This window comes from Pleurodeles waltl, chromosome 4_1, assembly GCF_031143425.1.
Source record: "Pleurodeles waltl isolate 20211129_DDA chromosome 4_1, aPleWal1.hap1.20221129, whole genome shotgun sequence".
Taxonomy (NCBI): Eukaryota; Metazoa; Chordata; class Amphibia; order Caudata; family Salamandridae; genus Pleurodeles; species Pleurodeles waltl.
The window spans coordinates 281,518,032-281,542,015 of NC_090442.1; the positions used below are offsets into that span (position 1 = coordinate 281,518,032).

A 23,984-nucleotide genomic window follows, 5' to 3' on the forward strand; every position below is an offset into this window, starting at 1 on the left:
AAGGTGGTGCAAGATCCCTTTCAGCAGTGGGCAGAGCCTTGGTTAGATTTATTTGCCACCACAGAGAACGTGCAATGTTAGCAATTTTGCACACTGGAGTTTTCAAAGGCAGCTCTTGCTTGAGACACTTCATCTCAAGTGGAGCTCAAGCCTCTTGTATGCCTTTCTGCCCAGAGTTCTCAAGAAGATTAGCAACGACTGGGCCCAAGTAATCCTTGTGGCTCCGGACTGGTCTCTTGAGAGTTTGGTATCCCGACCTGTTGAGAATGGCCAGTGGTCCTCCGATCAGGCTACCCAACAGCAGGGGAACCTCTCAACGTTCTACCTTCATGCGTGGAGATTGAGCGGTGACAGTTGACAGCTTTTGACAGCTTTTGACCTTCCGTCTGAAGACTACAATGTGATCTCGGCAGCCAGACATCCCTCTACCAAGACTGCATACCCCTGCTGTAGGGGGAAGTTTGTGGCATGGTGAGCAGAGAAACAGAATGACCCTCTCTTTTGTTCTCGTCTCTCAAGTCCTTCTTATCCTTTCTCTCACCCAACTGGGCTCTGAGTGTCAGTGAGCTTCAGACAAGCTGGTTCTACACACTGAGGCCTCCTTTTTGCCAAAAATCATCTCTCCCTTTCATGTGAGCAAACCCATCACTCTGCCTACTTTTTACGCTTCATCAAATCCCTCCAAGGAAGAGTAGCTACTTCACCATCTGGACCCAAAAAGAGCGTTATTGGTTTGCCTTGACTGCACAAGAGTTCCGGGTGAACGACCAACTCTTCATGGAATATGTTGGAGTGAATAATCAAAAGGCCGTACAGGAACAGATTGATTGTGCATTGCATTAAGATCTGCTACAGACTGGCCAAGAAGCAACTGCCTTAGGGTTTGTGTTCTCATTCTACCAGAGCCAAGGCTGTGACCACTTCATTAGCATGCAGAGTTCCAGTCCTGGACATTTGCCAGCCATCAGTGTAGGGGTCTCTGCACACGTTTAGCAAGCTTTACTGCCTGGACAGTCAGGGTTGTAGGACTTTTTAGTGTGAAATCATTTTCCAGACACATCTCTAGGGATGTATTGGTTGGCTATCTATTCTAAGGTAAGGAATCTGCAACTACAAGTCTCATTCCTACCCGTTCTGTGAACAAAATCATATGGACAGGGCTATTCTACTTTCAGGGCCCTGGTTCTCCACACCAGTGGTCAGTGTTCTTCGTGGCTCCGTGCTGTTTGCATGGAAAGTTGCGGAAAGAAACTGACGTCAGTGTACTCGGGTGGCTCCTATATAGGCACTACACATGTCATTTGTGGCACAGACAACGCCATACATAACCAACCAATGCCACCTACCTGTGCACAGGGGTACTGCTCTTGAAAACTTTCCAGAACCAGTCTGACACCTGGGGATAATTCTAAGGTAAGGAATCTGTGGCTACATAGTCTGTGCCAGATAAGGTGTTACCAAAGGTAAGTAACCTGTACTGTAAGTCATTGTCAGCCAATGAAGCTTAGCCTCCAGCTTATTCCTTTGATAAAGACCACAGATGTTCTAGCACCATAAGTGATTTCTCCAGCTTGTCAGAGCCATTCAGAAGGATAACCATCTGAGCCAGTACTCTCTGTCACCTCAATATGTTATTAGCCATGGCAGGTGAGCATGGGATATGCATCGGTCTGACTTTGTGTTGCATGAAAGATGGACTCACGAGTGGGAATGAGCAGCATCTTCCCATCTACTACCACTCAAAAGCCTAGATTTGGTATTTGCTGCAATGTTAGCAGTCAACCTTTATTATGGGAGTTCAGGCACATATGGCAGCCATCTTAAAAGAGAATTTACCTAGTCACCCCTTGGCATTTTGAGGAGACTCTATTCTGCAAGGGATCTTATAGAACAACACCTAAATCATATACAGATAGTTGACTCTGGTAAATATCTTTTTTTGCTGCTAGTTTAGTAAACTATGTTCATTTCTACACTGAGACATTTGAGAAGCCAATCTAATTCCAAAAGTGACACTTCATACAACACTTTTCCTCCATACATTTGTAATGAATAAAGTGGACTCCATATAGGCATTACTGCTGCAGTCTTTTTTTTAATTAATAATTCTGTGTTTTGATTTTCACAATACAGAGCAAGCATAATATGATTATCTCTAGAATCATAGTGGGGACCACAACCAGCCACGTCATCTCCATCTAGCAGTATTCAGTGCTACAGCAAGACTGGTCACAGACGAAAAGATATTCAATCAAATTATGCCACTTCTATGTAATCTCATCTGACTTTTACTGGAGACCATAATAATAATCATAATTGACTGCATAATGTAGAGATCCACCCAGCAAAGATAACCCTACTACTTGGCAAACCTTTTGACACTCACCAGTTGATTCAGAGACTCCAGAACCAAAAGCATCCCACTGCTACAAACACGCAAGCATAGAACAGATCCTTCTCGGGAGCGGCAACAATTTGTAGAACTGGATAACCCACGTAAGACAACTTTACATAACTTGTGAAGGGGCTTAAAAATGTTCCTATTCACAAAATGCAAGCTAAATACTAGCTAGATCTTTGCATATTTATTGTAGGCAAACTTGAACATTTCCGATACCCATAGTATTGCACTGCATAACTACCCCATCTAGCCTACAAACCATACCCTTTTTCGCCCCATCTCGTACCTCTGCTCATGATACTTTTACTGTAACATGTTTAGAAAATGTGATGTTTGTATAATTATTATAATTGTAATGCGCATACACACTGGTAGGTTATACTGCACTGCAAAAGAATGTTAAATAAATGTGTGGTATTGAAGTGTCAAAGAACTCTAAAAACAAAACTTTTAAAAATGCACCGTTATACTATTTTATTAGAGCGTTCTCACCCAACACAAACTGGGTAACGTGCAACAAGAGTATGTGAATAAAGTGGAAGACAGTAACAAGATTGCATGGAAATATTTTTCATGTTGAGTGAAGTTAGTCCCTGCACCATTTCTACAGCGGTAACTGTTTGAGCAGTGAATTTACTCCATCTATTTTCAAAGAAGAATAGATCCTGCATTAGATCCTGTGTATATTATCCTTAGGGACTCCATTTGCAATTTGCCATTTATACATTGTGTTTTAGGATCTGCTGCTCTCCAACTCAGAAGAAAGCACATTTTACAAACCACCAAAGGATTCTTGATCTACCTTTTCCACTGGCTTGTTACGTTTCACAGGCCAGGTTTATTATGAAGTAATACTGAGATGACAATAGATTAAACCTACGTTCTTTGGTACAGATCATGGTTTCCTAGATTGATGCACCTTATTGTACAATTTAGAAGCAAGATTAAAGTACAGGATCCGGATCGTAGTCAGGGTGCTGACTCCCTCGGGCTTTAATCATGCAATTATAGTAGATCAGACCATTCCTTCTCTTCATATTCTCTGTACGGCTTACACTGCCAGTAAAAGCTCTCTGATCTCCTACTCACGATTCTGTTGCCATTATATTGCACAGTCAAGATATGATGTTTCTGTATTGTCTCCATCAGGTCCATGAAAGACCGCATCCGGGAATTCATGGAAATGTGATGGAAGGGACCCAAGCAGCTTAATATGTTGTGTGCTTGTATGGTACAATGCCAATTTTGTGAGCCTTCCAGGTGTTCTTTAAACTGCAACGCTTGAAAGGATTGCCTTAACGGAGCAGGTCTTGAAATATGTTTGATATCAACTGCACCTCACTCATATCCTGTATCTGGATTGTTAAGTGTACTGTAGTCTCAGTATTGGTACCTTTTGTACCCTGCACACAGGGAAACGTTTAAATAAATGAAGCCAACGGGGTAATTTCTTTCGTACTTAGTTTCTTGAATCCGTCCATCTTTCACTCATTACTCCTCATTCCTTTCTATGTTTATTCTCCTTTGCTTATTCCTCGCTTAGGTCACTTACTTTTTACCTGTTAGTCAAATCCTGAGCACTCTCTCTCTGTCTCTCTCCCCCCTCATGTGCTTTTACATTCTACCCTTCCTCCTGTTCTCAGTCCTCTACTCAAGAACTTGCCTAGCAAAACTGTAGCATTTTTGCAGTGATCCCACAAATAAGGAAGCGATTTAGCTATGATTGTTTAATATTGTCATGTCCTGTACAATATAAGGTACTGTTTAAATATCTCCTAATCTCTCTCATCATCCCCCAACTTCACAATCCAATTTAAGTTGATCTTTTACCTCCGTATCTTCATCCCCAACTCCCTGTTAAACCGTCCCTCTTGGGATACTTTAATTTACATTGATATGGCGTCGCTAGCAAACAATATAAAACCCTCAGCAGTTTCTATCCACTTGCACGCCCGCTTCTAGGCTAATGCATTATAGGGCTCCGAAAGGCAAAACACGACCTTCTCCTCTTCTATAGGTACTGAGATCGAAATCCTTCAAAATATTGGTGATGCCAGTATTTACATTTATGTACTCAAAAGAGGTAACCGCACTGGACTGAAGATCTGCCTTGTTGACACATGGACTTACATGATCAGCCTTAAGCCCTCTTAATCATTTTATGCACAGCTGCCTCCTAATCCTCTTTATAATGGCACTCCCATGCATTGTTTCTTAACCAGATGGCCCAAGGAGGGACAAACGTAAAGCAGTTACCCACAAAAACAATGGATTTTTGAAAGGCGAGCCCATGAACGAGTGATAGTGATGGGCGTGCGCTGGGCATGGTTAAAGCCCAGATACATACCAACACGTCGATGTGCTCAACCCAAAAAGAGGTCTTAAACTTGTTTTTCAAAGAAATATAAATTCAGAATCCCATTATGAAACAGTTTAGATTTTATTTGGAGCTGAATGAATGGGAGCGTAAAAAAAGAAAGAAGCAGAGTCAGGGGTAGTGGAGTGAAGGACAAAAGGGTTTCAGTGCAGCCCTCTTTGCAAGGTTATTGATGTTTACTCTTAAAAAAAGAACTGGTTTGTACCACATGGTATGTGCCATTTGTCAAGGAAATTTCAGTCAACAGTTTTGGTCAAATGGTTCATCAGGATTGGCATTTTTAGGACTTGAGGTTCCCAATTTTTTATATCTTTCTTACTTTTAGGGAACCGTTTGTAGTTGAATGTGAATTTTCCTACAACCCTGTGTAGGGAGCTGCAACTTTTCATGTGAAGGAACCATTGGTGTTTCTGTGCCATATTGACCCAAAACTTCAAAAATAGAACCCTTTGAGGTCCACCATGCCTGAAAAACAATTTAAAATCTTGTTCTTAACTCCTTCAGTGGGGTTCCTTGGCCTTGTCACTATACACTTTGGAAGAGTATATTTTCAGCCATAGGCTACATCACAAACCCCCATACCTCTCCACAATATCTTGGTTTTATTACTGGTTGAGCTTTGCATATAGCTGTTAATACTTGCATTGACCAGCATGTCTTAAAGGATTTGTACAATTTATTCCATCAGCCGATTAAATCAGCATAATTAAAGCTTTTTTTGTTTGGTCTTCCAAACAACAGATACAACCCTAACAGTAAAATTTGGAGAGGAATTCAAGAATGTTTTTATGAAGTCTAAATAATTTTCTTTGGGAGAGTTTTTTAAACTTCATCAGAACAAAGGTCTTCCCCCTCATTGATGGCTAGGGCTATCAAAATAGCAAGTCACTCCTTTCAGTGACTCGCACACTGAAATTTCCGTTTGCAATTGGAAAAGAACAGTACTATAGAAAAAAGTGATTGTAGTTTAGATTCTCAAAATTCTTTTTAACTTTTACATACTTGGCACATATAAACAATTATGTGACAAGCTGGCCAACTTTAACTTTACATTTGAAAACATTTGCATGGGCATTTGCCCATGAATCAGGTTGACATTAGCACAAGTCTTCTGGATTAGATTCAAAAGAAAGATAAACTGATAGTTGACCAGGTCACCCCTAGTTCCTCCTTTGGCAAACTGGGATAATGGTGACATTCCTCTAGGAGGGTGCAGTATGGTGGGTCCCCATGTATGCCGTTGATAACCCAGGAATGTATCGCTCCTCTTGAGGCAAATTGTCAGCATTTGCTCAGGCTAGATAAAAGTATGGGTTGCTGGACTCCAAGAGTGTACCAGGGCCTCCTGTGAATTCTGGCACTTTAGCTATATAAGCACCTTTTCCTGAAGCTACATGATCAAAGCAGTGGGAGGCTTGATTGTTGGAACTTTCATGATGAGAGAGACCTGGGGAATGTTTGTCCTGCATAACTAGGGAGTCACAGGAAAACGTTGTAGATACGCCTTAATTGATAAGGTTCTCTGCCGCCTTTGTTAGGAGAAGCCACTGTAGACTTGTGGTGTTTGCAGCCAAGTGTTCTGATTTTATCAATGCCTCCACCTTGACCATTATAGAACTAGGAGGTGGGGATAAGCTTGTTGTACGGCTATTTCTACAATCCTTATGGTTTTCCTACTTTTTGCAGCCTTTTAGGTAGAAATTCCAGCACCTGGAGGGAAAGGATGTTTCAAAGTCCACCAAGGGAAGTTTGACTGCTGGAGAAATAGGTCCACTGACACTGGTGTACACAATCATTCATCTTCACTAGATGGGCGAGAGTCTCAATTCAACCACTTACGACCCTTGTGTCTTGTTGATCATATTTTAAGAAATCAAGTCAGTCCTGTTTTCTTTTCCCAAAAGCACTTGGATTTTCTCTGACCTCATGAAGATTCGGTGCTCATGAAGCTGGGTATTGAGTTGTTCCCAAAAGCGATCACTGAGGACTTCAGGGCTTGCTTCGTTATGGAGGATGAAAGCCAGACAGTCTTATGACTATTTTAGACCTACAGCACTGACCTAAATTCTCTGTCCCCCTCCATTGCCGGCTTTGTACCCTAGACTTCAAGCATACCTACTTTCATATCCACTTTTGTTTGAGCCGCAGATGCATTAGAAGTCAATTACCACTACTCTTTTTCAGATTGATTTCTGTGAATTTTACAAAAGTAATATTGATGGTTATGTCTATTTGTGTAACACACTAATCACCCGTGAGGTGTGTAGGTGAGTGTCCCCTCAGTGACAACCAGTTTAGGTGAGGGACCCTAAACATCTGTGCCTCTGTGTGGTGTGAGCATCCTCCCACAGAGTTTCCTAGATTGCCTGAAGTAAGCAACACACCTCCAGTATGATCTGGATGAGCCTGTTAGCCCAGGTAATTGAGCACCAGTTCCAATTCCAAATGTCCACAGATTATTACCAGATTATTCATATTAAGGTATTGGACTCCAAATAGCCTGGAGCACCTTTACTTTTGAATAGAAGAGATATTTCCCTGCTTAATATTGATGTTCTTCTAGTGCCATACATTTCCTGTTCTTTTTGCTTTAGACAACACCCCAGTCCCATCTCATAAAGCAAAGACACTGGATGAGAATTAGAGGCAGGTTTCATTTTCTTCATAAACAAGGTAGTCCGGATAACTATTTTTTTTAACTATCAGTACTCTGTAAGATCCTATAAGACATACAATTTTGTCATATTATCACACCGTACTTGAGGGTCTCAAGGTGATGAGGTCATCGACATAGTAAGTCTGCAGGCACACCGCTGGAGAACTTAGGTTCCAGGCGTGGACAGGCACAGATTGTCTTGCCGTTGGTGTGCCTTCAGTGCGGATGGGCAGCTGCAGTGTTTAAGAACACTTTAATGAGGCAGGAGGGGTCTGTGTCCTCCCAGATGCACATCCCAATGAGAAAATTAGAAAACAGAGGGTGGGGAAGTGAATAAAAATACAGACTCGAGCTTGGCAGCTTCGACCCCAATCACCAAATCCCCTTAGCGTTTTCAGGAAAGTAAACAGCAACTAAAATAACAATAAGAAAAAATAAACCATGAAGTCAATAAAAGTAAAAATAAAAAAAGCTATCTATAACCTCCAAGTCCTAGTAGGTGCTTAGTGTGGAGCCAGACCTTTCCTACAAAATATTCAAGGAAAATCAAAAAGAAAACAGGTGCCAAATCAAAGGACTTAACACCGAAAAATTAACACTGTTCAGGGAGCTTGTAGAATGTAAATTGGAGCTCATAAATGTGGAGAAGTCTCTCAAGAATCACATATTTGCATCGCACAACATACCTTTAGTGGCATAGACATGTGAAAGGGTATTGACGTTTTTCAAAGAAAACAGAGTTGTACCCAACAGGGTGGATCCTGGCTGAAGAGGATGAGAGGTGTGCTGCAAAACTGCCTCCAATAGTACATATTTTGAATCCAGACACTGTCCTCTAATTTGCTGCATAGTGATTAGGCACAGGTTTGCATAATGTCCATAATCGAGGATAGAATGAAGACTGATCCATATTTAAGTCTGCAATTGATCTTGATCATGCACTACTTCCTAATCCCTAGTTAACAAAGCTTAGACCTACTGAGCACGTTTGTACCTAAACCTTTTCAAGGGTCGCCTATCTAGATACACATGCATCCATGACATCCAGTGCTCTAGTTTAACTGCTTATTAGGAAAGGAACACCATGTTCCCTATTAAGAGCCACATATGGAGCAGCAACCGCTTTCGACCGGTATAATGTGGATGAAATGTTCCTTTTCGTTTTTCTAATTGTTTTATTTTTTTTGTGCCAGATATTATGCAAAAACACATTCATCACACATAACCTCCATCCGCAAAGGAATACACAAGCAATATTGTCTCTTTGTTGACTACTATACTACATATGAATACATATCTAGAAATCGCCTAACACCAATCAGTAACTGTCTTATATAAAACATTCACCTCTTAATTAGGCCTTCATTGACTTCTGGTATTGGATGAAGCTATATCTGTTATCTATTTTCATTCAATAGACCAAAAAGATGCTCACATTTCTCTCACATACATCCCATTTCACTACCACCCATTGTGGTGTACTTTTTTCAAAAATAACATTGTTGAGTTGTCTACCTTAATGCAAGTGTGATAGAGTAAATTAAGGTACAGAAAGCAGGGTAGATGCTTGTGTTTTCAAAAATTAATGTTTTTGTGGTTAAGGAATTTGTCAGGCATAAGGACAATCAAAAAGCCACAAATAACACAGTAGCCTTAGCAGTGTTCTATGTGAAGCACAACCCTCCAGGAAATAGATGTAAATAAACATATTTAACTATGAGTGCACCATCAAATGGTGCATTAAAATTATTAAACGTAATCTTCTTAATCGGTTTTAAAAATCAGTTTAGAAGCAGCGGATTGTTATATATTTTGTCTGTGTGCATACTTGGAGAACCGAGTGCTAGGTGCTGAATAAAAATAAAAAGTTGCGTTTATGCATCCTTTCACTTTAGAGAGTAATTTAATACTAGCGACCTTACCCAGTTTACCACCAATAAGTAGTCTTTTTGTGTGTAAATTATTTAATATATTTAAATTTGTTTGTCATGTGATAGAAGGGCTTGCTGGGTTGTGGATTCGCCTGTTTTCGGTGAAGAGGAGCCTTGGTTTTGTTTGCGTTATTTAAAAAATATATATATTTTCTTTTTCTCCTCAGAAATCTATATCCCAAATTTGCATCACCGTGGGCATCTTCACCTTGTCGGCCTCAAGATATCGGTATGGAAACTGATCAAAACCGTGATGCTTATCAATATGTTTGGTAGATTTATGCCGTACATTTCAGAATTCATTGCCATTCTTTTTTTCAGACTTCCACGTTCCTTCAGAGTATTTAACTAACATCCACATAAGGGATAAGGTGAGTTTGCTTTCCTAGTCGTAAAAATAGTTCTATGCAGCCAGAAAGTGGCCCGATTGACTTAGCAAATATGAACAATATCAAAAACTACTAGGAAATGTAAGCATCAAATGTTTGAAGAAATGTAAATGCACTAAATTTCATGAATCTGTATCCCCAGTATATCTATCTAAACATATATCATAAACATAATGGATAACTGTGTAATGTGGTCAGACATTACCATGAAGGGGTTCTGGTGACATGAGAAACCGCACGGAGGAAGGGTGAGAAGTTTGTAAATGTCACCAGAACCCCTTGATGGCAACATAGTACTATATAACATGTTTCCCATTATGTATTTTTATAGTATGTATTTGTTTGGGGATAGAAATCTGCTTTCTTAAAATTGCAGCTGAGAATAGGCAGTTAATTTCAATTAGAACAATTACATTTCATGAATAAAAACAATGGGCAATTTTGAGGACTAGAGGATTTATGCATTTCTATTATTGCGGTGTTTATCAAGTAGTTATGGATTTACTGCAGTTGGCACATAATCTGCATAATTTACTGTTTTACAAAAATAATTTCTTGCCATACTGGCTGAAAATAATACTAAAAGAGTATGTGTCACATAATTTACATTTTTACTGCATAACTAAGAAAACCTTACTGCATAAAGTTGGTCCTCCATGCTATAATTGGTCCCCCATGCTGTATAATTTGGCCCTCCATACTGCATAATTTGGTCTTCAGTGCTGCATTATGATGAAATCTGTATTTCACCAGGAACTATGAAAAGCAATTCCCATATTTCATGGTAAAATGTAACAGTGAATATGGGTTTTTATATCACTGCATTTTGTGCAACAAATGCACCCAAAATGTAGTATATACATTAACACACATACACTGTGTATGTCTTTGGGTGTTTTATCGTGCAAAATGCAATATATTGTTTGAAACCCGATGTGTCGCAGACACCTGTGAGATATAGAAACTATTTCACAAGACTTTGTAAAATGTATAAAATATTTCACAGTTATCTGTAAAAAGAAAAAATAGGTTCCATCATGTTAACGAGAGTGCCAAAACATTGTACTCCGCTTTAACGTTGTCAATTATTTAATCAACATTCTTGTCACGACAGGTAAATTAAAACTCAACATTGTAATTCCCAGCATTGTTAGCTGCACATTGCAGAGAATAGTTTCAATAATCTCTTCCTTCTACAAACGGAATGTGTTTTCAAGGAAAGATTGTTTTCCTAAATTCCACTTTCTTAACAACAAAATTATTTAACTTTTTTTCTATAGAAAACCGAAATAATAAAATCTAGTATTTCACAAATTGCATTAAAAACATATCCATTTATGAAAACACGACCTTTTAACCCTTTTACTGTGGAGGACAAGATGCAGTGTTCACGTCTTCTACAGCATCTCCCTAGTGCTCTGGACATGAGCGTCTTATCCTTCCTCCCGAGATAGAAGATTCTTCTGCTGATTGCAACAGAAGGATTTCCCATTTTTGAATGGAAAAAAACTTCAGGATGTAAAGAAAGACTTCCCTTTGCTTTTATTTTGTTTTTTTCATTTTGTGTGACATGCTGGGGCATGGGGGATCATTTTTTTTTTAGGGTGGAGCTTGTGAAGGCATGCTCTAGCGCATGCAACTCGCTTGCAAGTCTCTTTTGTGTACAGTAAAGGGGTTGGAGCCCTCCTGTCGCGTACCATTTGTTGCCTTGAGTGGCACTTTTCTTTACATCCTCATAATTCGTCACTTCAGGGAAAACATTGTTTCCCTTACCCTCTGTGAAGCAGGGACCAAGCACGGATTTATTCAACTTAATCAGTGCCCGTCCGCTGCTCCTGATGTGATTGAGGTACTATTTTGTTCTTTTGAACTTCTATTGCCCGAAAAACAGAAGGTTTGTGACTGGCAAGAACGTGCCCAGCAGGACAAACAAAATTGCAGTTTTATTTTTTATAGCTAATTTATTATTTTTTTTTTTCAAAGTCATCTTTTCTCATTTTCCGCTCATTTTTTTTTCTTCTGTTTTTCCTCTTGCCAATTTTATCCAAAGATGATGATTATCTTGTTTAAAATATTGCAAATCAACATTGTTTCTTTATGTGTAATTTCTGAAATGATAATTTAATACATAATTGTGCAATGCACTCAAATCCACCCACTACAATGCACCCCACCTTACCCCAAACCAATCCACCTCACTACAGTCCAACTCATTCCAATCCATTCCACTCCAACCTACCTCACTCAAATCCTCCCAACCCACCCCAATCCAATTCACCACACTCTAATCCAAAACAATCTGTCCCACTCTAGTCCAAAACAATATGTCCCCCTCCAATCCAAAACAATTTGCTCCACTCCAAACTACCTTACTCCAGTCTGCCCCACTCCAATCCAAAACAATCTCCCCACTCCAGTCCAAAACAATCTGCCCTACTGCAATCTGCCCCAATCCAAAACAATCTGCCCCACTGCAATCTGCTGCACTCCAATCTAAAAAAATCTGCCCCATTCCAATCCAAAATAATCTTCCCCACTCCAATCCGCCCCACTTTAATAAAAAAAATACCAGTCTACCTCACACAAAAACAATCCACCCACACCAATCCAATCCACCCAAATCCAACCCAGTCCAAACTACCTCACCGCAATCCACTTAAGACCTGTCCACCCCTCTCCAATCCAGTCCACCCCAATGAAGTCCACCGCTACCCTGATTCACCTCACTCCAACCCAGTCCATCCTACTCCAGTCCAGTCCACTCCACATTTATCCACCCTACTCCAGTCCAATCTGCCCCACTCCAACCCACCTTAATCTACCCCACTTCAATCCAGTCCACCCTCTCCAATCAATTCACCCTACTCTCGTCCACTCCACCCCACTCTCATACACTCCACCCTGCTCTCGTCTAATCCACCCCACTCCATCCAGTCCACCCTACTCTAATCATGTTCACCCCACAACAGTCCAATCCACCCCGCTCTCATCCATTCCATCCCACTCTCATCCTTTACACCCAGCTCTCATCCAATCCACCCGGCTCTCATCCAATCCACCCGGCTCTCATCCAATCCACCCGGCTCTCATCCAATCCACCCGGCTCTCATCCAATCCACCCGGCTCTCATCCAATCCACCTGGCTCTCATCCAATCCACCTGGCTCTCATCCAATCCACCTGGCTCTCATCCAATCCACCTGGCTCTCATCCAATCCACCTGGCTCTCATCCAATCCACCTGGCTCTCATCCAATCCACCCGGCTCTCATCCAATCCACCCGGCTCTCATCCAATCCACCCGGCTCTCATCCAATCCACCCGGCTCTCATCCAATCCACCCGGCTCTCATCCAATCCACCCGGCTCTCATCCAATCCACCCAGCTCTCATCCAGTTCACCCAGCTCTCATCCACCTCACCTCGCTCTCATCCACCTCACCTCGCTCTAATCCACATCACCTCTATAATCCACCCCACTCTAATCCTGTCCACCCCACTCTAATCCTGTCCACCCCACTCTAATCCTGTCCACCCCACTCTAATCCTGTTCACCTTACGCCAGTCCAATCCACCTCATCTCAGTGCAATCCACCTCATCTCAGTGCAATCCACCTCAATCTAGTCCAGCCAGCTCCAGTTCACCCCGCTCTAATCCACCCCCTCAAGTACACCCCACTTCAGTCCATCCATCGACTGCACTCCAGTCCATCCAGCCTACTCCAATCCACCCCCACTCCAGTCCACCCCATTTTTGTTTATTCCACCCCACTACCATCCATCCATCCACCCACCCACTGCACTCCAATTCACCCCACCTCAATAAAATCCACCCACTCCAATGCAGCAGACCCCACTCCAATCCATCCCACTGCAGCACACAACACCCCAATCCTATCCACCCCACTCCAATTCACTCCACCCCACTGCAATTCACCCCACTCCAATTCACTCCACCCCAGTCCACATCACTCACTTCAATTCACCCCACTCACTCCAATTTAATCCACCCACTCTATCCCAGTCCAGTCCCTCACTTTATCCCAATCCTATCCACCCCACTTCAATCTATCCCATCCACCCCGCACTAATCCATCCTGTCCACCGCATACCAATCCATCCTACCCACCCCACTCCAATCCATCATATCCACTCCAGTTCAATCCACCCCATTCCAGTCCTATCCACCCTATTCCAAGCCTATCCACCCCACTCCAATCCAGTGAGTCCAACCCACGCCACTGCAGTTCAGTCTAATCCACCCCACTCCATTTAAGCCCACTCCAATCCACCCCAATCCAGTCCACCCCACCCCGCCTTTATAACTCCAATCCACCCACCCCGATCCAATCAAATTCACCTCATCCCATTTCAATCCATCCCAGTCTATCCCCATTAAACCACCCCACTCTGCTCCAATCCAATCCACCTCAGTCTACTCCAACCCATTCCACCCCACTCCACAACACACTGCCTACTCAACTCCTCCTACTCCACGACATTCCAACATATCTACTACACAACACACTACTCCCCCACTCCACTCTGACACTCCACGCCACTAATATTAGACATACTGAACAGCAGCCACAATGGTGTACAACATGGCAAAACACATTGCCAAAGCCAAAAAAGCTTTCCCATTGCTTGTTCAAAAAAGTGTGGGAACACTGGGTGGTATGAATTTTGTGTATCCCTGCATATTTCAGAACCTTGCCGTACAGAAATGTGAGGTAAAATTTGGATTTTTAGCTTTAGATTTACTAGACATTGTGGGTATATACGTTTAGTTGAATCCTTGTTAGCCACATCACAGTGGAGTCCTGAAAGTATGTTTTTCAGGTTGAGCCGACCAGACTGCATATGCAGCCTGATTGCAAAAGACCTATTGTCAGCCTACCAGATAATACAGTGGGCTTTAAAGCCCACCCGTTGGCATTACTGTCACTCTTATTTGCTTGCTTTTCATTCAGTGGCTTGCTTAGTCCATCTTGTCTGTCCCGCACATTGAGCACACCTTTTTTTATGTGTATCCTTCCATTGCTGAATTTTAAGTTACTATTCTCTTTAGCTTAAGCATTCCACAAGAGAGCATGTTTCCCAGCTGTCTCCCTTGTGTACTTCTTTCCCCTCTCCTGTGCTCGTGTTGCTCAGTCTCACCTGTGTGTTTCTTGTCCTCGCAGCTCAGTGTGGATGTCTTACCTGTGTGCTTCACCCCTGCCCTCTTTGTTAATTCCCATGCCCTCAGTGTTGCTTGCACCTCCTCGCCCTCAGTGTTGCTTCCCTCACCCACACACTGTTGCTGCACCCACCTGTTCCCTGTGTTGCTTTCCCCAACTTCACCTTCCATGTTGTTCTTTCATCCGTTCCCTCTGTGTTGCACCCCAATACTTAATCTGTGATGCTTCCTCAACCCACTTTTATAAAAAGAAAAAAAGCTTTTGAACTGCATCTTCGTATTATTTACCAATCCATCTCGGATTGGTAAGCAAAAAGAAAACAGCATGTGCTCCCTTACCAAATGACAGCACCATAGCTGTAGCTTATAGCATGTTTCTTTCTCTTTAGCCATGCAGCACACCATTGCAAATACCATTGTCAAAGCCAGTCTATTCCAAAGGCGTGGCCTATTGGCTTTGCCAGTGCTTTTAACATGACATGACAACAGACAAATCTGTCAGTATATGCCTCAGAGAGCACAGTGTCTAGCTGTTATAAACTCCTGCGACAGTATAATGGGGTTTTACAAGGATTTTCGTTTGACTGACAGATTTGTAAATGATAAAAAAGCTTGGGGTTGACGGAAGCCTTGCATTCAGTTTTTGCCGGGAGTGGTGACGCCTGCAAAAATTCAAAAAGCTGAATTATACTTTCTAAAGCATTGCATTCCCTTGAATATCTGTGGGCATTTTATGGTTAGATACGTTGCACTCTCTAGAACCTGATTTAGTGGTGATTTTGTTGTGATGTAATTAATGAATTTGCGGTGTTATGTTATAGGTTATGTAGTTTGTCTACCGCAAATGTAACTTCGAAGTTGTACAGAGGGAGTAAGAGAAAGGGAAAACATAAGTGTATGTGGGAGAAAGGGAAAGTGGCTCTGGTTTAGCTCATATGCTGCAGTGAAGGGTACTTTAGAGGCACTGCTGAGAGGGTGGGAAGTGTAGATGGAGGACATAGGAGAGATGCAAGGAGCAACAAATTAAGTTTTGTTTTGATTTTTATATCTCTAAAGCTATTCTCAAGCCACTTCAAAGTACCGACAGAGACCAGAATCTTTGGCAGTAGTGTGTGCAGTCTGGGTTGACGTGGTACTCCTGTCACCCTAAGACACTTCAAAGCAGTGGGAGAAGAAAAAAAGCACTCTGTAATTGGGAATAATATACTGGCTTGGAATGCAAAGTGATAGTATACCACTGATGTAAAGTGGGCACAGTGTAAGAGTAAGACCACTTTCACCAATCCATTTGGTCTACGAGACTGTACTTTTTATTTCAATCGCTTGTCTTGCATGAACAAGCTTCTGTGGTTTTGATAAACATTTTAATTCCCCTTCCAAGTGCACACTTTTACCATTGGAGTATTCTGTATTAAAAACACATATTGCTTAGTAATATCTGCTGAATCTTTCGCAACTTAGTTTATCGCCCCAAGTTCTTTGCCTTGGGTTCATTTCTTTAGGGTGAACCATATGATTTGAATGGGCTTTTACAACAGGTGTAGAAGGTGCAAGGGAAAAGGTGATGTAGGAAATGAGTTTGGCACTTTGCAAGATTACCTCTTATTGGAACACAAAGATTGCGCATTTAAAGATATAAGTGCACAACTTCCAGTGGCAAATGTGAATATCAGACTGGCATACTTCTCCCAGTCTGCTGTCTTTTCCTACTCCCCTCATGCTACATTACACGTTACCCTTGGTGATCTGCAGAAGTGGCTAGTCGCATTTGTTACCCTTCTGTCTCTCACTCAGCTTTTTTCAGGCTGCATCTAAACCCCTCTTCAGTGCACTTTCTAGGTTGTCTACCGATTCTCTACTGTTCAGTTCAGCTGCTTATTAAACCACAGTGGCAGTTGGTAAAGGGGGCATTTTGGCATCTGGTAAGTCAGCATGTCCCACTCCAGTTCTTAAGACAGCCGGGTGTTAGAAATGGGGTTTCTGGTTGGGTAGGGTATGCACCTAAGCCAGGCAGAAGCCACCTATTCTAGACAGGATAAGGGAGTTACACCTCTAAGATAAAACCCTGTTTTAGAGAGAGAGACCGGGTCGCAACGGTGAGGCTCACTCTGGTCCCACAGTAAAGCGCTCTCCAGGCGCTATGAAGAATGGAGCAAGGCGCTTTCAGGGTGCTTGCGACTGCGTGCAGAGCGCTCGCCAGGTGCTGCCCAGCACACACAGAAGGCGCTCTTCCAGGCTGTAGCTGGCAGGCAAAACGCTCCTCCTGCACTACTTCAGTGCAGGGAAACAGGGATGCAGGGGAAACAGGGGCCACAGCCCCCAACCCCTGGAGACAATATATGCAGGCACAGGTGGCAGGGCCCAGAAAAGGACTACCACAAGGAAGATGCAGTCAGTGGTAAGTTCTCCTGGTGACCCAGCAGGTCCCAGGTCAGCACAACAGCAGCAGTCCAAGGCGGTTCCTGGGGGGTCCTTCCAGCAGCGTTCTGTATTCAGTTCCAAGTGTGTCTAGATTGTGGGGAAAAATCCCCTGTACTTATAATTAGTTTACAGTATGTTTCACATAGAGAGGGGAGAGGAGGTTCCAACTAGTTTCAACTGGTTCTGGGAGTGCCCTCTCTCTCCTCCAGCACAGGCTCCAAACATCAGTTGAGGGTAAACAACCCTTTTGTGTGAGGCCAGGGCACAGCCTTTACAGATGCAGGTGTGCCCCGCCTCCCCCTTCTCTCAGCCCTGGAATACTATTGAGTATGCAGATGCACTTCTGTGACACCTCCACCCTCCCTGTGTATAGGCTGTTTGAAAAGTATGCACAAAGCCCAACTGTCACAGCCCAGACTTGGATTAGAGTCAAGCTGCACAACACCAGAGTCATAAGCTCAGAGAAATGCTTACTTTCTAGAAGTGGCATTTCTGTAATATTAATAAAAAATCCACTCACACTAGTAAGCAGCATTTCTCGCTACCATTACAACCATACCAAACATGCCTACGCCACCCCTCATAAATCAGACAATACCCTCTAGACATAAGGCAGGGCATTTCCAATGCAATCCTATGAGAAGGCAGCCCTCACAGCAGTGAGAAACCAAATAGGCTGTTTGTCACTACCAGGACAGGCCACATTACTAGACAGCTGTCCTGCCTTCTACATACATAGCACCCTGCCCATTGGGCTAGCTAGGGCCTCCCTTAGGGGTTACCTACATGTTGTAAAAGGGGAATTCTGGGCCTGGCAAGTAAGTTTAGATGCCAGGTCCCTGTGGCAGAAAACTGTGCACGCAGGCCCCGTGCTAGCCGGCCTGAGACAGGGTTGAAAGGCTACTTCAATGGGTGGCGCAAGCAGCGCTGCAGGCCCACTAATAGCATTTAATTTACAGGCCCTGGGTATAGAGATACCACTTTACAAGGGACTTAAATTAAATATGCCAATTAGGTATAAGTCAATCATACCAAGTTTACAAGGGAGAGCACATGCATTTTAGCACTCATTAGCAGTGGTAAAGTTTCTAGAGTCATAACGTCAGCCAAAAAGGGTCAGAGAAATAAGGAGGAAAAGGCAAAACGTTTGAGGAATGACCCTGTAAAAAGGGCCTAGTCCAACACCAGGGATCCTTCATCCACCAGTAAACCAACGTTTAGGATCGCTTTGGGATAAAAGTGTAGGCTCCGCTGTTTTTTATTTTTTTAAACTGATTTGCACATTCTCCCACAGCATTGTATTAGATATAACTGTGCATATCTAGATTGCTAGTACCTGTATCCATTCAGCATTTCCTCTGGCATGGAGATCAGTTCACCTGGGCATAGTTAAAAGCTTGCGTGAGGTCAGGGGTTCAGCAGTAGAGTGACCTAGTGAAGGCAGTCCCAGTGCGGCCTGCGGTCAGAGGGTCGAGTGGAGCCCAACTCTGCTTAAAACATTTTTTTCCTATGTATTTTCAAAGTGAAGAGTGCCGCTAGTAGACACACTTGCATTATTTTGGATTCAAGCAGGCCACTTTTGTAAAGTTGGCTGGGGGCAAGGAAGGGCTGCCAAATAAACGTTTCTCATTTGTTTTATGGGATGTCAAAAAAGTTGACACATTCTTGGAAATGCCATACAGGCCATTCTGTCACAGATGTATGTAATTCGGTGGACCTTATCACAGAGAAATCTTCATGAGGCAACAATCTAGTTATGGATTAACACCTAGGGTCATCAACAAGCCACCTCAAACCTCATAAAAAAAATTAAAAAAAATAATTTCTAATTGGTTTTCAACTTCTGCCATCAAGCATACTGATAAATGATTTAATCATCAATGTTTCAACTGTACAGCTTCTTTTGGCATCATATAAACTCTGTCCAGCCAACTGAAGGTTACTACTCGGGCGTTCCAGAGAGCCCTCGTCAAGATGGCTGCACATTAGTGTAGCTCTGCCAGCCAGAAACATAAATCCTCTCATAATCCTGAAATAGGATAACCATCCACCTGCATCAAGAGTGGAATATTGCTGCTGACATCTCAGTAAGCCTCAAAAGAGACGTCTGGGGCGATATTCAAGCTGGGCAGCGTCTTGAGCCTAGCTACTGCGCCCGGGCCGTGCAACTGCAACCGGGCATCGGACGACCCTGTCTGCCATCGGCCTCGCTACCTGCTGACCTGTGTTGCTGTGTATAACAGGGAAAAGTAAGGAGCTGGGTGCCAGGTGCCCTGATACCATTGTGCCATCCCAGGAGGTGGGGAGCGCCGGCACTAGCGTGTATTTGGCCTCTACGGGGGACTGCAGCTGTTGCCTGGGCGGCAGCACCTGTGAGCAGCAGAAAGATCCCCTCTGACAGGACGGAGGACCTCCACCTACCTTGCCAACTGCTCTCCATGTAGTGGGCCTGCAGCTCTGGTGAAGAGAGAGGCGACTGCTCAGGGAAACTTGACATGGCCCGATTTCACTGTAGAGGCCTGCTGTGTATAAATTAAGACCGTGAAGGCTGTCCGAGCTGACTAACAGGTGGCGCACGTTTAAGTAAGGCAATCTAGATCCCTTGAGCTGCAGTGCCACTGACGACAGGCTGTACGAAGTGAAGTGCCAGATGAGAGAAATAGACTTCCAATATATTGTTGAGGTATGCAACTGCTTGAAAAAGTAAATAACACCTGTTACTAATCTTTTGTGGGGAGTGCTTGGGGTGCGTGCCAAGGCCTACAGGACTGGGTGGTTATGTACTGTACCTGGACTGTTGGCTTGTGGGCATCAGATGGCATTGAGGAAATTGTTGTGAACAGAGGTTGTCTGCCTGGTGACTACCAGGAGATACACTGCCTCCCTCCGGAAGATAAGGCGTTTTTGATTACTACCCATTTGAGGAATGCAACTAACCGCTTCCATATCCCACACCTTAGTACAATGTGATACTCTAGGAATAATGGGGAAAACAAACAGACAGCAGTCCCGCCTTACATTCGACACCAAGCGCACACCCAGACCTCCACAACCTACATTAACTGACTCTGAACAGGAACCACATTCGCAAAGCTTTCCATCCCTAGAAGCCACACTAGTAGCAATGCAACAAAGTCTATTGTCAGTTGATTGGAAGATAGATACACTGAACCTGCGCATGGACAATATGGCGGCAAAACTGGATAAGCAAGCGCTAGGACTGACAGAAGCAGAACAGTGCTTATCAACAGCTGAAGGCGGCCTACAATTAGTCACGACGAAATGCCTCAACATGGAGAAGATGCTAGGGATTATACAAGCAAAAAATGAAGATTTGGAGGCACTCTCATCACAATATTCTGCGAATCATAGGCATCCCCAAGGCCACCAACACATGCCATCTAGAACACTATGTGGAGAACATGCTGCAGGAGATATTTGAAGCAGAACATATGTCTGATATATTAATAGTGGAAAGAGCGCACTAATCTCTGACTAGACTGCCCCCCAGATACACCCCTGTGCTCCATCATTGCCAAACTACTAAATTACTGGGATCGAGATAATGCCCTTCGGCTGCCCAGAGAGAAACAGATTATACAGCATCAAGGAAACACCATTGCCTTCTACCCAAATTTCACGGCAGCAGTACAGGCGACCCAAAAATAATTCTTACCTGTCAAGAAAAAATTACAGGAAGCAGCAATTCATTACGGCATGCTGTACCCAGCGAGTCTCCGCAAAGAGCTCCGTGACACACACAAGATCTACCCTACACTCAATGGGGCTGTGGACTTTGTTAAAACATTGCAGTGACCACACCGGAACCCACTGGGACACGAATCGGATGCCTCTGAAAACCGATTGACACACAAGAGAGGTATCTGACACGCTCTTTGTAAAGATATATGTAGCTTGTGAGGAGGTATGTGATGTGATAACTATCGCAGAAGTCGAACTATGAATTTATGGCAACATAGATCTGGTAGGTCACATCATATACACAGTATGGACAATTGCAACAGCTGCATATTTGTACCACTATATTGCTGGCAAATCCTGGAGGAACTATGGCACTGTGTGCTGTTGATAATCACCAGCCTCCCAAAATACCTATTGGTCCTATTGGATCACCAGAAGCCCTTCTGGTCCCCTCCGTTCACCGGGAGGGATTTTTGGCATCTAGCTTCCCCACGAGAATGCACCCCCCATGTTCTTGTTCTTTTTCTGGTCAGAATGTTTTATTGCTATGCACTAAGGAAAAACTAAGGTTTTGCTGCTTTTGCTCTTACAGGAATGCCTTCAGCATAATTTGGATGTTGAAGTTGGTGAGGAGGGATGTTTATTTGTTTGTTGTTCACAATGCCATTACTGCATTCATGCTTGTACCGGTTTGTTTGACGTCGCAATCATCTTTGGCATGACTGAGACACAGATCAGCACTGGCACACATACTGCCCCAAAAACCCTAAGCACTGGTAGTCTTTCCTTTCTTATATGCAATGTGTGTGGACTCGATAACCCATGTAAGACACGTCAGGTCCTTGTCTACTTAGATCGGCACTACAGCAAGAGACACATCTTACGTGACAAACGGAACAAACTGTAGGTAGCAGCTGGGCAGGGACGCGGGTGGGCTCATCGTACTCATCCTATTCTAGAGGAGTCCTCATCCTAATTAAAAGGGGAGTACCGTTCACTGTCATGCATACTGAAGCTGATGATCAGGGGCGGTTTGTTATGGTGCAGGGATGTGTCTGTGGCACCCAGATAACTATAATAAACACTTATGGCCCTAACATCGATGACCCAGAATTTTACACTCTGATCTGGGTCTGTACGCATACAAGGCAGGCCTAGACAATGCTGTGGAGGGAAGACTTTAACATGTACCTCAACATTATACTGGACCGATCAGAAAGTACAGACTGCCAACGTGAATAGTCAGCTCGACTACTTCGAGAGGGCATGGAAGACTACGGACTACTTGACTAATGGAGACTGCATAACCCAGGAGGAAGAAAGGGCACGTTCACATCCACAGCTCAGGGATCATGGTCACGATTAGTTTACTGGCTGGTAGTACTCGAGGTCCCCGCGTGGGTAGCACTGGTGAGACACATGCCGAGAACCCTATCTGACCATGCGCCTGTGCTGACGGTGGCCACAATTCCCTCTCACATTCCAATACAGTACCAGTGGAGACTTCAAGCCACGGCTATATTGGACCCAGCCATTTTGGAGGGTGTCCGCACAGCGATTGTGGAATATTTTACGACAAACAGGAGCACAGTAGAAGGTGTAGATACTATGCCTAAGGTAGAAAAACCAGAAAGGGAGAACCCTGCCTCTCACTCCAGCATGCAATCAGCCCCAAAGCATCATGGTAAATGCAGTCAAAGTTCGTGTTTTATCCATAATCTGTAGTTTTTCACCTTAGTAGGTGCAGCAAGTGCTGGAAATCTCTGGACACGTGTTTCTGGGTTCAGCCCTTCATCAGTAGAGAACAGCTTTGTCTGTGGGGTTGTTGGAAATGCTGCCAAAAGTCCTCTCAGGTTTATGTACCATTCACTGGCATGCAGGTGCTCAACCGGAGCTCGTCAGCTCTTTGGCTCAAGGGAGCCTTGGCTTGCTCATGTCCAATTGTAATTTAAGGATCACTCACTTCAATTAACTGTAGCAAATATACTTACACTCCTGCTAAACTGTACAGGTTTGGCCTCTGTACGGATGCTAGATGCACACGCTGTGGGACTTCTGATGCGGACTTCCTGCACCTGGCTTGGGCATGAGCATCTATTGGTCAATTTTGGGAGCATGTGGCTCAGGCGGTATCAGACAAGGTGATGGAGCAGGTAAACTATGCCCCTCAAGTATGCTTATTTAGACTTGTCAAATCCCTACAACCATCCAACCACAAACTAGTGGTGATAGCTCTGTTGCTGGCGAAGAGAATAGTGGTGATCCACTGGGGTAAACTGACATCAACTAAGGCGCCCCACTGGCTGAGACATGGCGTATTGCAGATACCAACTAGAAGTCTGTGCTAAAGAGCTCCCACTGTCATCGAGGCTGAAAGACATTAGGGGCCCGTTCACCACATATCCGTTGTCCTGGCCCATCAGACCTTAAGGCTCACTCACGTGCTCTATTAAGGAACTAATGTTCTGATTGTCAACTGCTTAATACATTGTATATGGTAGGATGCAGTTTCATGATATATGATGCTGCTGCTGGTACTTGATGGCATGGTTATTCGCATGTTATATAAGTTGGAAAAACCTAATAAGATTTTTTTTAAAGTTATTGCTCAAGCAAATACAGTGACTCCAGTATCAGCAGTGACTCCACTAGCGGTTCTGATTTAAATTTGCCGAAAGATTCTGACTCTTTATCAGCCTATCAGGTTTATTAACTAAATAAGTTACAGTATTAAAAAGTATATAAACCAACATGAGGTCAATATGTGAACATTTTAATCAAACTATTGAATTGGGTAATTTATTGGACATACTTGTATGAAAAATCTGAAATATCACCGACTCGATTATTTCATTGACATGATACAGTTGTTTACCACAGAAGTCATTGTGGGCAAATCACAAGACTCATCAAAATCAATATGCTTGTTCA

General features: G+C 43.3%; 1 protein-coding gene across 7 annotated transcripts in view; it reads left to right on the plus strand.

Annotated features, from left to right (window-relative positions):
- CNOT2 (CCR4-NOT transcription complex subunit 2) overlaps window positions 1-23,984 on the plus strand; it is a 277,346-nt gene that overhangs the window by 235,022 nt on the left and 18,340 nt on the right. For all 7 annotated transcript variants that reach the window (XM_069228334.1, XM_069228333.1, XM_069228330.1 and 4 more), the window contains 2 exons: window positions 9,533-9,594; window positions 9,687-9,736. In XM_069228334.1, coding sequence (XP_069084435.1) covers window positions 9,533-9,594; window positions 9,687-9,736 — 112 coding nt within the window. The remainder of the gene's footprint in view (window positions 1-9,532; window positions 9,595-9,686; window positions 9,737-23,984) is intronic.